Genomic DNA, 15,890 nt, shown 5'->3' with positions numbered 1-15,890 from the left:
ACCTGGTCATGAATCATGTCTTGAGACACTTTTAGATATATTTGATCAAACATGGGCATCAGGGACTTTTCTCCTTCGTGGCGTAATGCCATTGTTGTCCTAATACCAAAGCCTGGCCAGGATCTTACCATTCCCTCTAACTATCGACCAATATCTTTAACAAGTTGCGTACAACCATGGAACGGATGGTGAATAATAGATTAGTTTTATGTCTGGAAACCAATAATCAAATTACAAATATTCAATTAGGTTTCCGAAAAAAACGAAGTACCATCGACCATTAAGTACGGTAAGAATCCATTGTTAAAAATGTAGTGACTTTTTCGATCTTGAGAAAGCCTATGATACTACTTGGAGGAATGGTATTCTAAAGGATTTACATGATTTTGGTTGGGATTTTGATCCGTTTGCCTCATTTTATATCACAGCTTTTAACAGACAGGCAAATTCAAGTACGAGTGGGTTCAACCCTGTCTGACCATTATCATCAGGATCAGGGTGACCCGCAAGGCAGTATTCCGTCTGTTACATTATTTAGTATCACGATAAACAGTCTCTCAAAGGTTTTGAATGATTCAGTTGATGGACCGTTATTTGTGGACGATTTTAACATTACTTGTCGCAGTAAAAAAATTCACACTATTGAGAGACAATAATAATGCCTCAATAAAATTCACACATGGTCGCTTGCTAACAGCTTCAAACTAAAACTAATTCTATGCACTTCTGCAGGCAGCACAAATACCCAGATCTATTTCAATCTGACTTCAATATTTTCGACCACCACCCGACACTCTTGCCACATGTAAAAATTGTCTCATATGCCTGAAAGCACTGGACTTGCTGAAAGTCGTATCAAACTCTTAAGTGAAGCTGGGATCAGACAGCCCTTCTCCATTTGTACAGATCTTGGATCTGCTCAAAATTGGACTACAGTTCCATCATTTATGGTGGAGCCAGTAAAAGTAACATGCAGAAACAAGATTCATCAGGGCTTGAGGCTCTGTCTTGGAGCTTTCAGGACCTCCCCTGTTGATAGTCTGTATGTAAAGGATGATGACCCACGTTGAAACAACGTGGTTTTAAAACTTGCATTAAAATATATGACAAAACTAAAACCAAACCCGTCAAATCCAGCATATGACTGCAATTTTCATCCTGGATTATTCAAAACTAAAACAAAGCTTGTTCCACCCCTGGGATCAGATTACAACCACAAAAACAGCAGCTCATATTGACCTTGATATTATTGCACCCTACAGATTACTGTCTACCCCTCCATCGCAATTAGTCAAACCAAAAGTAGACCTTACATTTACTTATTTTCAAAAATGCGATACAAACCAGTTAATTTTTCAACAAGAGTATGTCCAGTTACGCTCTAAATTCAATTCTCACTGCTCCATCTTCACAGATGGATCAAGGGATGGCGGCAAAGTTGCCTGTGCCACCATCTTTGGTTCAAAAACTATTTCTTCTTGATTACCAGATAACAGCTCAATATTTACTGCTAAAGCTAAGGCAATTAGCCTTGACATATATTCAGAAATATACTGCATGTTAACACTTCATCATTTTCTCTGATTCTTTATCATGCCTACAGGCACTTAAGACTGTCAACTCGAATCATCAGTTGATTCTTGATATTTTAGAACTTTGCAATAATCTTGCTACTGGCCAATACGACATCGTCCTTTGTTGGTTGCCCAGTCACGTTGGTATTATTAACACACGAGCTTATAAAATCAATGTCCCATCTTTCCATTCCCTACAGTGATTTTAAACAATGCATAAAGGAATATATTCGTAGTTTGATGCAGACAAGATGGGACACAAAGGAGGTACAGATATTCTTCATCAATTGAAACCCAAATTAGGTTACACCAGACATGACGAATTGTCGCATTGGCCACAGTCGCTACATCCATTAGTATTTATTGAAATGTGAGGATCCATAATTTGCTTGACTGTACAGACTTTTCTCTCACAAGGATCTTTAAAGGATCCTTTTATAAATGTCAATGCTCGTTTAGTTCTCGATTTTTTTAATAAAAATAAATTTTGAATTTTGAAATGTTTTTAATTAGTATGGTGTTATTAAAAACTGAGGTTATTGAAGGCTGTGCCACTCAGGGGGTTAAAGTTGTGTAAAATCATTGTCCCCCCTGACAGTGGCACGTGAGTCCATCTATATTGAAATGTATAATATAAACTAGTGTTATAATGTATTGATTGTGGGTCTACTTTTGTAATACACTCTTTAAAAAAAGAAATACACAGGTAGATTTTTAGTAAATTTATTGTACCTTATAAAGTCGATATATTTTTTAATTTAATACTATCATAGATACAAATATGAAATTTTGGAGTTCGACAGTCACATTTTGTTGTTGTTGTTGTTGTTGTACAAAGACATTGAAAACTGTTCATTGTCATGTCACATTAGGCCACAAGGTTGCGCTGAACTCATTATCTCGTGTAACCGCCCCAGGCAGTAATCATGGCTCTGCATTTCCTCGGCACTTACTGAATAAGTGTACGAATTCTGTCCTGCGGAATTCTGCGCCGTTCTGCTAGTAACGCGTTGGCCAGTTGTGGGAGTGTCTGCAGCGTGTTCTGACGTTGAGGTACACGTCGATCGAGTTCATCCACGAGGTGTTCGATTGAGTCGAGATATCCAGGTCAAATCGTTGATGTTGGCATTATGAAGGTAGTCTACCGTGACACGAGCTGTGTGCGGTGGAGCGTTGTCATGCTGAAACAGCTCCCTCTGGCGGTCAATGATTGGAAGGAGATGAGGTTGAAGAATTTGATTCTTGTAGTGATTTGCTCTCAAATTTCCCTGAACCACAACCAAGTCAGATCTCGTGGTGTAGGATATAACCCTCACCCACCCACACTGACCATGACACTACCACCACCGAATTTGTCAAATTCACGTACACAATGTGATGTGGGGCAAAACGTTTATAGGAAGACAACATGCTTATCGCTAAACCACATTCGTCTCCAGTTTCTCAAATCCCAAGGCTGTAAGGTACGGCATCAACGCAAGCGTCGCTGTCGATGGATCTGTTGCAAAACAGGGACGATAACTGATCTTGGTCGGAGTCCAGCCTCGCGAAGATGGTTCCTGACAGTCTGGTCCTCCTCAAACTAGGGATGCGTCCTGCACTCTCCGTACCTGTGGCATTGCGATGACGTAGGTGGAACAGTCGAATGTGGCGATCCTGTGCAGGGATGGTAACTCTTGGTCGATCGGTTCTCGTACTGTCTGCAGTGGAATTGAACTGTGTGTATCGGTCCCAAAGGCGGCAAATGGTGCTGTGGTGGACTTTCAAGTGGCGTGCAACAGAAGACTGTGATTCCCCTCTTTGGACACGTCTTATGGCGATGTTCGCTGAGTCTCGGCATTTTAACTTGAAAAATGTTGACAATTGAATGACAAATTATTGGCTTATACTTGCCCTTTTTTAAGAACTACCACGAGTTACGGATGCCATAACTTCCACGTGCATTTGGCTTTACTGTATTCCTCCATGACATTTTTGAACAAGTGTGAAAACAATGCCGTTCAAGACATTGCTAATGGACAATGGCTGCGTTTTGACGAACCATTTGTCGAATATCAGGCCACTAACCTTGTCCATTAACATATACCCAATTTATGTACCAGACATACATAGTGCTTTTTTAGATAGATATGATTCTTAGCTTAGCAGTAGCAGATAGTCACAATGGCTAATTCAGATCATGGTATAATCACGCATATTATTTGAAAAGAGTTATGTTTGAAATGTTTAAGCAGTGCAGATTTTGTACTGATTGTTTAGTGTGTTGGTTTTATAGTGATGTCAAATAGTTCTTGCTTCAATTCTTTATTCATGTACATGTGTAGGCCAGCGGCCCATGGTACAATATTTGGTCCATCATTAACATTTATAGGCTTAGCGTTTGGAGTCTAACATTCATAGCATGGTATATAAAAATTGCAACATTTCTAATAACAGTTTCATTGTTTACCGCCATAAGCATATTGAATTTAGCAAGAGTAGGATGTACAAAATACTTCTGTGGTAAATACTGAAGACGAAGTTCATCATAAGCGTTACAAATTAATAAAAAATGATATTCATTCTCGACATATCTTTGGTTGCAACTATTGCACAATCTCTGCTCTCGTGGAGTATTAACGTATCTACCAGTCTCAATGTGGAGAGTGTGGGAGCTACAGCGAAACTGGGCTAGTGCAACACGAAATTTGTTGATAGTGATAGCAGACAAATACAACTCTGGACTAAATGAATTTTTGAAAAGTGTATAATGGAACATTTTAGAACTATTTGCTAAAGACCAATGCCAATCCTGTTCGTAAGCAAATTTTAACCTATCTTCACATTCGAAAATAAATGATTCGGGGCACATAACATATTGGTTGTCCCATATATATCCAAATCCAAGGCTGTATAAAAGAGTTTTGACTTTTGTAGCCCAATTAGTTTTACCATGTGTGGCTAGCTGAAATAACATATCATAACTTTTCTTAGGATATCATTAATTTGGGAGGGACATAAGTTTACACCAATATTTTATACAGCGTTCTACGCAGAAATGTACAGTGGGTATCTTCCACACTCTCCTCGCACAACATGATTGGGAGTAGACGTTTTAACACCTAGCAGACGTTTACAAGCAAGTACATGGATACTTTCTATTTCTTTACAGTTTTCAAAACTCCACATTTCAGCCCCATATAACATAATTGGAGCAATTGTAGTATCGAATATTTAAAAAAATAGTTTCAGTGGAATAGGTTTAAGTGATGAAAGGGATTTTAGAACCGAGAACAATACCCGTTTAGCCTGTAATGAAGCATTGTAAGTATGTTTCGACCATGATAAACTCCCAAATATTTGTACGATGATACACATTCCAACTGACAAGCACTGAAATACCATTTCTCTGATCTAGAAAGTACTCCACCATTCTTAAAAACTTATCAAGATTTACCTTCAGGAAATAATTCTGGCAATAGTGTTCGAGTACATCTATGCGTTTTTTGGAGGCCATATACAGTATCTGATATAAGAATTACATCATCAGCAAAAGAGTAGCAGGAATAGTTGAATTATGTCTGGATGGAGCTGAATTCCGGGTTCACAGTTAGCCTCAATTTCAACAGCTAGATCATTGATAAACAATGAAAACAAAAACGGGCTCAGTACACAGGCTTGACGGACAACCAAGTCACAAACGAATACATCTGAGAAGCTATTGTTAAACTTTACACAGGAAAGTACAGTCGTATATATGGATTGTATACATTTAAACATTTTAGGTGACACACCACTGTTATTCAAAACTATTCATAGTTTTGATCTGTTTATAGAGTCGAACGCTTTGGAGAAGTCTACAAATAAAGCATATAGTTTACCTCGCTTTTTCCCCAGATAACGCTGTATAACTGACTGTAAAATAAACATATTATCAATTGTGGAATAGCCACAACGAAATCCTGCTTGCGACTTCACAACTTTATCATAGGCATCACACCAAGACTGCAACCTTCTATTTAGAACAGAAATATATAACTTGCTAAAAATACTTAATACTGTAATCCCTCGGTAGTTATCGGGTGTATTAGTATCCCCTTTCTTGTGTAGTGGTACAATTTGGCCAGTCGACCAGAAAATCGGCAAATATGCGGAATCAAACATGACGTTAACCAGACAGGTAATATAGGGAACTAACACATCGTATGCGTATTTGAACATTTCAGCAATAAGCGTATCACTGCCGGCAGCTTTGCCTATTTTCAATTTGTTAATTGCCTCAATTACCTCCTGCTGTTCAATTGGCGAGTCTAAGATAGATAAAGTTAAAGTCATCAAAATTGTTATCTGGTACAGTGTTATCTTCATCCCATATTTCTGAATCGAACAACCCCTTAAAATGTTAAAACCATTGCTCAATATTTATATTTGGCTTAGGACGGACAGTGGTAGCAGACAAACGTTTCAAATTTGCCCAAAATATTGTTCTGTTATCCAAGTTAGTCAAAATGGTACTCTGTACATTGTCTTGATATAACTCTTTTTTTTCACGGATAACATGTGTATAAGTATTTCTTTCCTTAATATAATTACAAAGAGATGACGAATCTTTTAGTGATCGGAAAACCTTAAGAAGCCGATATCTTTCACAGCGGTGGTATTCACACTCCTTATCGAACCATGGCTCTTTACTTCTAGCAATATAAGAAGGGCGTTTCATACATTTCGCAGTGGTACATAAAACATCTGAAAATACCTCAACTGCTTTATCAATTTTACCTGAAGTGATAAAATCTGAACACTTGTCAAGCATTGAAATAGAATTTGTAGACAGTAAACTGTCTCTAAAAGTTTGAGTTTTGTCTTCGTTCCACACAAAGCGGTAGCTGTCCCCTGGGTCTCGTGCAACACGCTCACGGTCTCTCGATCCAGAATTGGCACGTGCGTGAAATGAACATGTAACTGGCATAGGCGTCGACTCTGTTCTATTTGCAATGTCAAACTGTTTGCACAACATAAACAAAGAAGGGGATGCAACAATATAGTCGATTACGTTTGTGCCATTGTGGCTGATGAAGGTATAGTCACCTTTTGCCGCGTCTGATCCACATCGGCCATTGAAAATGCACAAATTCAAGGCACTACATACGTTTAGTAATATCTTACCAAGGCGATTAACAGTGGTATCACAAGAGAAACGTTTGGTGATCATATTGCCATAAATATCAGAAGGTTCCTGAATGCCAAGCCTTTCAGCAATATCACTCTCTGCGGCATCGGGCTAATTACCTCCAAGCATGATAAACATATCACCATATTTTTGTATAACATCTAACAAGGATTCAAAATAATAAACTTATTCCACATTTTGTTGGTTTACCCCTGTACCAAGTTGACCCATCAGGATTGAGATAAACACAAGCTACCAATACATCTTTTTCTAGCTTAAATACCGATTTATCCAAAATAACATATATCACATTCTGTCCAATAATGTGACCTTTGACATTATTGACTAGAGACTTTCTAATAAGTACTACAATCCCCCCTGATAATCTCCCAAAAGATGACAATCTCTCTGCAGACAAAACATATGGCTGATAATCACCGAGCTGTTGATCAAATTCAGTCCTTGGCCCATGTTTCTGTGAGTCCAGGTCAAACTGTGTGATATATGAAACAAATTCATTGTCTAGAAGTTTATTAGTAATACCGGAAATGTTCCAGAACAAAAAATCTGAAATTGATTTTGTAACACAGCGATAATCCGGGCCTCGGCCACACCTCTATTTATTATTAGTATCTGTATCCTGCCTATCTGAATGCTGTTGGTAATCCTTAACTACAAGGGCACCATTCTTGTAGTAGCCTTGCTTTTTGTTACGTCTCAAATCCTGGAGTACTTTCCTCTGGTGTGTGGTGAGATCACTGCCTATACCATATCCACTCTCCTTCAGTTTATCGCGCAGGCCTATTGCTCTCACTTTGCAGTCCATAGAATTGAATCGAACTATAATAGGTCTCGGGCGATTAGACTTTGCATAGCCAATCCTATGTTAAATAGTTAATATTCCCTTCAGACAATGAAGAAACGTTCATGCTGTACTCAGAAGTTAAGAACATCCCCCATACTTTATCACATGTCTATAGATAACTCTGTTTAGTAGTTTGGTTGTTTTGAAATGGAACATTATCGGTATTCGGCATGATGCACGGGAAAACTAAATATATTTAGCGTTTGTATATTAAGTTTTCTTCAAATACGAGATATCATCACTGTATTCCAGACGTTCCTTAATGTATGTTGAACAGTTAACTTTAAATTTCTGACAAATATGTTTGATACTTAGTATTTTAGAAGTTCCTTTGTTCTTGAATTGAAAATTACTGATTTGTTAGTAATTTTAACCTTTGGGATTTCAGACCGTCCCTATTTTAAAGTTGAATTATTGTTATGTATTCTGGAGACATCTGCATTTAAAGTATGTTATAGAAGCAAGGCAAGGTTGTTGCATAACAAAAACGTAAGCTTTATAGCTGTGTAAACACAATGAATAAATAAATGCCTTTGAAAAAGAGTATTGTTTGTTTCAATTTGTAAAGAGTTTTTTAAAATGTCAATCAACATTTCAACACTTCAACACTTTTTCAGTCAAACCAATTCTGGTTATATTATAGTAATATAGTATTCAACACTTCCAAAAGTAGTAACTGCATACATGTAGATGTGATTTTCCTCAGTTAAAAGGACGTATGAGCCACTTACTTTCACGGGGAAGACTAAAGATATATTTGACAAAGGTAGTATGCGACACTTACGACCATGCAAACAAACTTATGATAAAACCTAGTCAGAAGCAAAAGGACATCGCTTATAAAATAGCTCATAAAATAAAAATAAAAAAGTAAAAAATAATAATGTTAATGTCAAGATACTATTTTTTTGTAATTTTACTGGTAACCAAAAAATGATTTTTGAAAGTTCAGGCTGCATTAAATAAAAATGTTTTTATCGATTATGTCAGATGTTTGAAAATTTCGGGATCTGCAGATACGACTTTTTAATTCTCTGGCTACGATATATTGATACCACAACGCGAAAAAACTTTCACAATATCAATAACATCCAATTTGCGACGTGATTACCACCACTGGTTCTTTGAATTATTGATCATTGTCTTCCGTTTGACACTCTTGGCGTAACATTTATCCTAGTTGTGATACTTGAATGAAGGATCCGATCACGCATAACATAGTAACTATGTACATGTTACCATGGAAATAGACCACTTACTCAGTGCAGAAACATCAACTTATTATTACTTCGTGTGATCAGTCAAACGATTTTCTATAATTGATGATTTTATGTCACAATATTAATGACTATGATATCATCGTCGTTGACTTTAATTCAAGTGTTTGTTGGTGTCAGTCCAAAAAACGTACTAGTTTCGAGGAATTTCCCGATTTCTGGTCGACAAATATAGATTGTTGATAAATTAAATGTTCTCTACATAGACACATGCTCCTTGAAATGCCTTAGCACCGTTCCTATATTTTCATATATGAGATAGCTACGCCATAAATTACAAAGAACAGCGAAGAACGAAGCGTGGTTTCTTTCACGATAAAACATTGTTCTCTCATGACATCATTTCTGTATGTTCGCACATGCGCTGGCAACTTTAAGACCACAGGAACTGGATGACAGCGTGTATAGCATAATATATCCGTATAGAAAAGAAACACCCCTCTATTTATACATACAGACAAGGAGTGACACCCGCCATCTTGGGACCCGTGAAGAGCCGGTGTCACGAAATATATTCGCCCCCAGAATAAAATCTCTCCCCGGCGAATTTATACCGGTACAGTTCCGCCCATCTCGAAATAAACTCTTCAGCAACCCATGTTTGCCAAGTCAGCGAGCCTGACCACCCGATCCCATGAGTCGCCTTTTACGGCAAGTATGGGTTGCTTAAGACCCATTCTACCCCGGATCTTCACGGGTCCAACCTATTGGTACCTGCTAAACAAACCATAGGCTACACAATCGTATTCATCTGTGGTCACCTTGAATATCTGTACATTTTTTCCTAATTATACCTGTGCTCCCAATTACCCACAGGCTATTAACATTGTCTGTCTCGTGCATAGAATTCCACCGAAACGAGAGTTCCGTGATAATGAGAAATCAAGAATTGATCCAGATCAAAAAGTGAAAAGGTTTTTGTGTATGTAATATGACATATTGGACATGCTGCACAAAACGTTATGAATATTGACGTACCCACTGTGTGATCACGATAGAATTATTCACGCGGGCATCTGTGTGCATCTTTGAATTGTAAGGGAAGCAGCCATCTGGGAAGCCTTCTATACAGAAACGTTATCCATCATTAATCCCTTGATTCGTCCATTGTATGAGTGAGTGAGTTTGGTTTCACGCCGCATTTAGCAATATTCCAGCAATATCACGGCGGGGGACACCAGAAGTGGGCTTCACACATTGTACCCATGTCGGGATTCGAACCCGGGTCTTCGGCGTGACGAGCGAACGCTTTTTAGCCACTAGGCTAGCCGACCGCCCCTCCATTGTATGAGGGGGCACGGGTGGCCCAGTCGTCTCAGGCGCCGCGATTCGCTGTGCAGAGTTGCGTCCCTTGGGCACGCCAGAAACCTATGATTGTGGGTTCGAATCGCGGTTCGCCCCGATTATGTTTCTAGGTTTGTCAGCACCATACCAGTGCTCGTGGGTTTCACCGAAGTGGTAAACGTCTTAGACCTGCATCACTTCGGGCTTTCCCCCCACATTAAGCTGACACGCCGTGATATAACTGGAATGATGTTAAAAGCGGCGTTAAACCCAACTCACTCAAAGAAGCAGAGGAAGTTCAAAAATAACTTAGTGAAATAGTAGTAGAAGCATTCATAAAATACTCTCATAACTGTTGATAGGAAAAGAGCGCCGCACCCAGCAATATTCCAGCTATATGACTTCAATACCAGAGACAATCCTATTGCAGCTACAGAACGGCGGTCTTGTAAATAGTCGAGACTGGACCAGACAAATCCAGTGATTGACATCATGAGCATCGATCTACGCAGTTGGGATGCGATGACGTTCATCAACAGAGTTTGACCACCCGATCCCGTTAGTCGCCTTTTTCGACAAGCTTAGTCTCCTTATTCATAGACAATGTAATAAGTTAACTTTTCCTAGAATATGGAGATTGTAGAATCACATATACTAGCTGACTTTTCCAAAATATAGATTCTGGAATCGTACAATTTATGATAGCTCGGTTGTCATAAAACTCATCTATGAATCTTCTACAATTCCAGTGACATGTCCAACAAGCCAAGGCTACTCACATGAGCCGAAAATCAACGTGTGCTACAAGATCCAAACAATTGAACGAACCTGGACTAATGCTCGCACTGTCTGTCAAGCTGAGGGAGGCGACCTCATAGTTCTTCAGAACAGCGCCAAGGATACTTATATTCGGCAGGCGATATATGGTAATAAATTAATAATAATGCCTTATCTTTGTAACATTAACAGCAAGGTCAGCCAAGAGCGTAATTTTGTTTGTTTATTTGTTGTTTAAAGCCGCACTCAGCAATATTCCAACTATGTGACGGCGGTATGTAAATAAACGAGTCTGGACCATACAATCCAGTCATTGACATCACGAGCATCGATCCACGCAATTGGAATTCGATGACATGCATCAACCTATTCAGCGAGCCTGACCACCCGATCCCGTTAGTCGCCTCTTTCGACAAGCATAGTCCTGACCACCCAATCCCGTTAGTCGCCTCTTTCGACAAGCATAGTCGCCTTTTACGGCAAGCATGAGTTGCAAAAGCGATACAGCACCACTACTCGACGTTTTTAACGTCTTTTCAGAAACGTCGTGATTCGTAATAATACAAGCCATAAACCCTTTCCACAATCATAAGAACTCTCCATTCTGACAATAATAGAATTCTTAACGAGCTCCCGTGTAATGCCAGAACTAGTCACGACTTTCAAAAAATTAATATACCACAATATCGAGTTTAGTATTGTGATAATTCCGGGGTAATAGGTCTTCGGCAACCCATGCTTGCCTTAAAAGGCGACTTTGCTTGTCGTAAGAGGCGACTAACGGGATCGGGTGGTCAGGCTCGCTGACTTTGTTGACGTAGCTGTAATAGTGCTGAGTGCGGCGTTTCGTTTTGGGCTTTTCTCACATATGAACTTACAGATATAACAGCGATTATGTTCAAATCTAAAGACTACATTAAATACAACTCATTCAGTCATTCATTTTGTTATAGATATCATCGGAAACAGCGATGTAGACTACTTCATTGGAGGGCAGCAAACGGCAACTCCTGGCTCTTGGAAATGGATAGATGGAACTTCCATCTCTGGCTTTTCAATGTCTAACTCCAATAAAATGTGTTTGGAAATCGACAAAAATATATGGGATGACGACTTTTGTAATTCAGGCTCGCAACCGTTTGTGTGTGAAATCGTACTGACATAAAGATAAACGCACGAATGTACGGAAGCGTAGTAGGGCCACGGTGATCTGTTTTGTCTAAGTATCTCCTACGTAGGACTTATTATCTTCTACGTATGACTTATTATCTTCTACGTAGGACTTACTAGGACTTACTATCTCCTACGTAGGACTGAGTCCTACGTAGGAGATGGTGATTCTAGGCCCAACTAAGTCCTACGTAGGAGATACAAAGTCCTACGTAGGAGATAGTATGTCCTACGTAGGAGATAGTTATTCTAGTCCATACTAAGTCCTAGGTAGGAGATAGTAATTCTAGGCCATACTAAGTCCTACATAGGAGATAGTATGTCCTACGTAGGAGATACTTAGACACCGTGGCCCCACCACGCTTCCGTACGAATGTAATATACAACATTCTCCTACTTCCATGTGGAACAAGCGTATAGTCGACGAAGTCATCTATATCCCCCGCCCATTGTAACACGTTATGGTCCAAAACCAGGTAACTGACCAAACTTTTCTTTTAGCCCATGTCAAAATAGCTGCAATGGAAATTCTAAAATAAACATTTCTAAAACTCCTTAATATCAAATGGCACCAGTTCAGTATGTGCTTTATATATAGACACGCAATGTTTGGCAAGGAAATATTTAACAGTCTATTTGTTATACTCCATAAGTGAACCACCCTATAATAAAACTTAAATCCAACTTGTTGCCATGGAAACGTAAAAAAATTATAAAATTCCTAAACAGGAAAAGACACCAATTCAGTATGTGCCTGGTAGACATGCAAAGTTTTGTAAGAAAGTATTTAACAGTTTTTTAGTTACGCTCCGGAAATGAGCACCACCCATATAGAACCTAAGTCCAACTGGTTGCCAAGGAAACGTAAAAAATCAAAAAAATCTAAAATTCCTAAATAGCAAAAGGCACTAGTTCAGCATGAGTCTCATAGACATGCAAAGTTTCGTTGGGTCGGGGGATAATAAATATAAGTAGCTGCTTCAGACGGCACTGATCAGTCAACTTGGATTTGGTTGGTTGGTTGGTTGGTTGGTTGGTTGGTTGTTTAACGCCGCACTCAGCAATATTCCAGCTATATGACGGCGGTCAGTAAATAATCGAGTTTTGACCAGACAATCCAGTGATTAATATCATGAGCATGGATCCACGCATTTGGGATTGATGACATGCATCAACCAAGTCAGCGAGCCTGACCACCCGATCCCGTTAGTCGCCTTTTACGACAAGCATAGTCACCTTTTACGGCAAGTATGGGTTGCTGAAGAACTATTCTACCCCGGATCTTCACGGGTCAGGGTGGAACAGATGTCCATCATAAAACGTTTGGAAACCACCATTACTTGACACTTATCTCACCCTGAACAGTATTATATTTAATCATATCGCCTTTGAGGCCGACCATTTCACATATTGATGTATTGCGGTTCTGTAATTCTGTAGTCAAAAAACAAATGGTCTCCGAGTGTGATTTAAAATTTAACGTCGCGTCGGCATTATTTCAGCCATATAGCGACCTAATATTCTTGAAATAAAATTCTGCTTCATATTGTAGGGGAAAAAAGAAATTGTCTGCCACAAATGTTACATTGTTTCAATGTGATTTTCTTTTTTTAAAAACTTTGGCTCATGGTGTTAATGAAATATCCGGTTTTGCACTGTAGCTGAATAAAATCTGGACTTAATTCCAAAACGAAAAGGCTAACCCCAACGTATCACATAGCACTGTACACACAATGATAATGTTTCAGTACTGAAGTGGCCATCTTCCCGAGGCAAAGACGATAACTGACTCTAAAAGTCCAGTTTCCACCCCAGCCGAACTAAGTTGGAATTCCGGAGTTGGTTGGTTTGCTTGGTTTGTTGTTTAACGCCGCACTCAGCAATATTCCAGCTATATGACGGCGGTCTGTAAATAATCGAGTCTGGACCAGACAACCCAGTGATTAATGTCATGAGCATCGATCAGCGCAATTGGGATCGATGACATGCATCAACCAAGTCAGCGAGCCTGACCACCCGATCCCGTTAGTCGTCTTTTACGACAAGCATAGTCGCCTTTTACGGCAAGCATTGGTTGCTGAAGACCTATTCTACCCCGGATCTTCGCGGGTCGGAATTCCGGAGTTACATTTTGGCTGGACTTACGTGTCTGTAGTCACTTAACGCCCTTGCCTCGGGAAGATGTGACGCAACTGGCTGACTTGATTGTATCAATGTCATGCAATAGAATGGACTTACATATTTTTAAAACCAAGTTCTTTACCGTTTTCCCAATTAAAGACGGTATGCGCCTGTATATATCCCAAGAACACACAGATATATGATATTACTGCAGTGTTGGTCTGTCCGGAACATGTATGTTTTGCGATACATACAGTAAACTACGGTTATAACGAACACGCTTATAACGAACTAACGGATATAACGAACTTACTTTTTAGTCCCGACTATTTGCTGTAGTTATGCTGTATATATGTTTATAACGAACTACGGTTATAACGAACTTAAATTAGTAGTCCCTTTGAGTTCGTTATAACCGTACTAAATGTATGTGTTTCCATTATGTTTAAGTTTTGACGTGCTATCTTGTAAAGACTAAAATAATCTTTTTCACAAAGGTAGAACCTTTTCTTGATATGTGTTCACATGATGTACTCTAAGGGTAACTTCGAGTTGCGAAATTCCAGTGGTTGTTGGTTGGTTTGTTGTTTAACGCCGCACTCAGCAATATTCCAGTTATATGACGACGGTCTGTAAAATGATCGAATCTCGACCAGACAATCCGGTGATTGATATCATAACTATCGATCTACGCAATTGGGATACGATGACATGCATCAACCAAGTTAGCGAGTCTGACCACCCGATCCCGTCAAAGTCGCCGGCAATAGTTAATGTTGCATAACTATCAGTAGCTTCACAAAATTCACCAAAGACGAATTAACATTATTTCATTCACGTGTTGTCTTCAGGCGTGCATTGTATGCTCTGTATATAAAGTATGTATTACTCTCTCATGTACATGTACCTTGTTTCAGCAGTTGGCCTACTTTCTTGAATAAAGTTCTTTTGCTGAAGCGGTTGTTTATATGTGGACAAACATCTTCCATCGCAAATGATGTGCCGAGATGATCGGTTCAGTTGTCTACGGCGTTCTGGTGAGCAATATTGAGGGAAGGTGACTTTCACGAAAATTGTCAAAACGTATGTCTTACTTTTAACCACTTAACAAACTTTCATTTTCATCAAGCCTTTATGGACACATTGGTCCCGGGAACCACTATAATTGTTTGTGTGTTTTGTTTGTATGTCGTTTAACGCAGGTCTCGGCAAAATATGACAACCGTTTGTAAATAATCTATGGACGGTTGTCAAATGACAACAGTTTGTTAATAATCTTGACCCGTGAAGATTCCTGGGTAGAATAGGTCTTCAGCAACCGTAAAAGGCGGCTATGCTTGTCGTAAAAGGCGACTAACGGGATCGGGAGGTCAGGCTCGCTGACTTGTTGATACATGTCATCGATTCCAATTGTGTGGATCGATGCTCATGATATTAATCACTGGATTGTCTGGTCCAGACTCGATTATATACAGACCGCCGTCATATAGCTGGAGTATTGCTGAGTGCGGCGTTAACCAACCAACGATCGATGCTCATGATATTAATCACTGGATTGTCTGGTCCAGACTGGATTATTTACAGACCGACGTCATATTTTGCTGAGTGCGGCGTTAAACAACAAACCAACCAACCAACTAAATAATCTAGCCTGGACCAGGCCATCCTGTGAT

The 15,890-nt window shown here is 39.3% G+C and overlaps 1 protein-coding gene across 1 annotated transcript in view; it reads left to right on the top strand.

Moving 5' to 3' along the window:
- The window catches only part of LOC124131087 (coadhesin-like), a 44,072-nt gene extending 31,855 nt beyond the window's left edge, over positions 1–12,217 (top strand). The window contains exons 13-14 of the mRNA XM_048389614.1: positions 10,899–11,075; positions 11,880–12,217. Of these exons, the coding sequence (XP_048245571.1) occupies positions 10,899–11,075; positions 11,880–12,091 (389 nt within the window). The 3' untranslated portion in view covers positions 12,092–12,217. The remainder of the gene's footprint in view (positions 1–10,898; positions 11,076–11,879) is intronic.
- The last annotated feature ends 3,673 nt before the right edge of the window (positions 12,218–15,890 follow it).

Source organism: Haliotis rufescens, unplaced genomic scaffold, assembly GCF_023055435.1.
Source record: "Haliotis rufescens isolate VD_foot unplaced genomic scaffold, xgHalRufe1.0.p SCAF_10, whole genome shotgun sequence".
NCBI lineage: Eukaryota > Metazoa > Mollusca > Gastropoda > Lepetellida > Haliotidae > Haliotis > Haliotis rufescens.
Note: the sequence above shows the minus strand (reverse complement) of the source record. Positions and strands in the feature narration are given on the sequence as shown.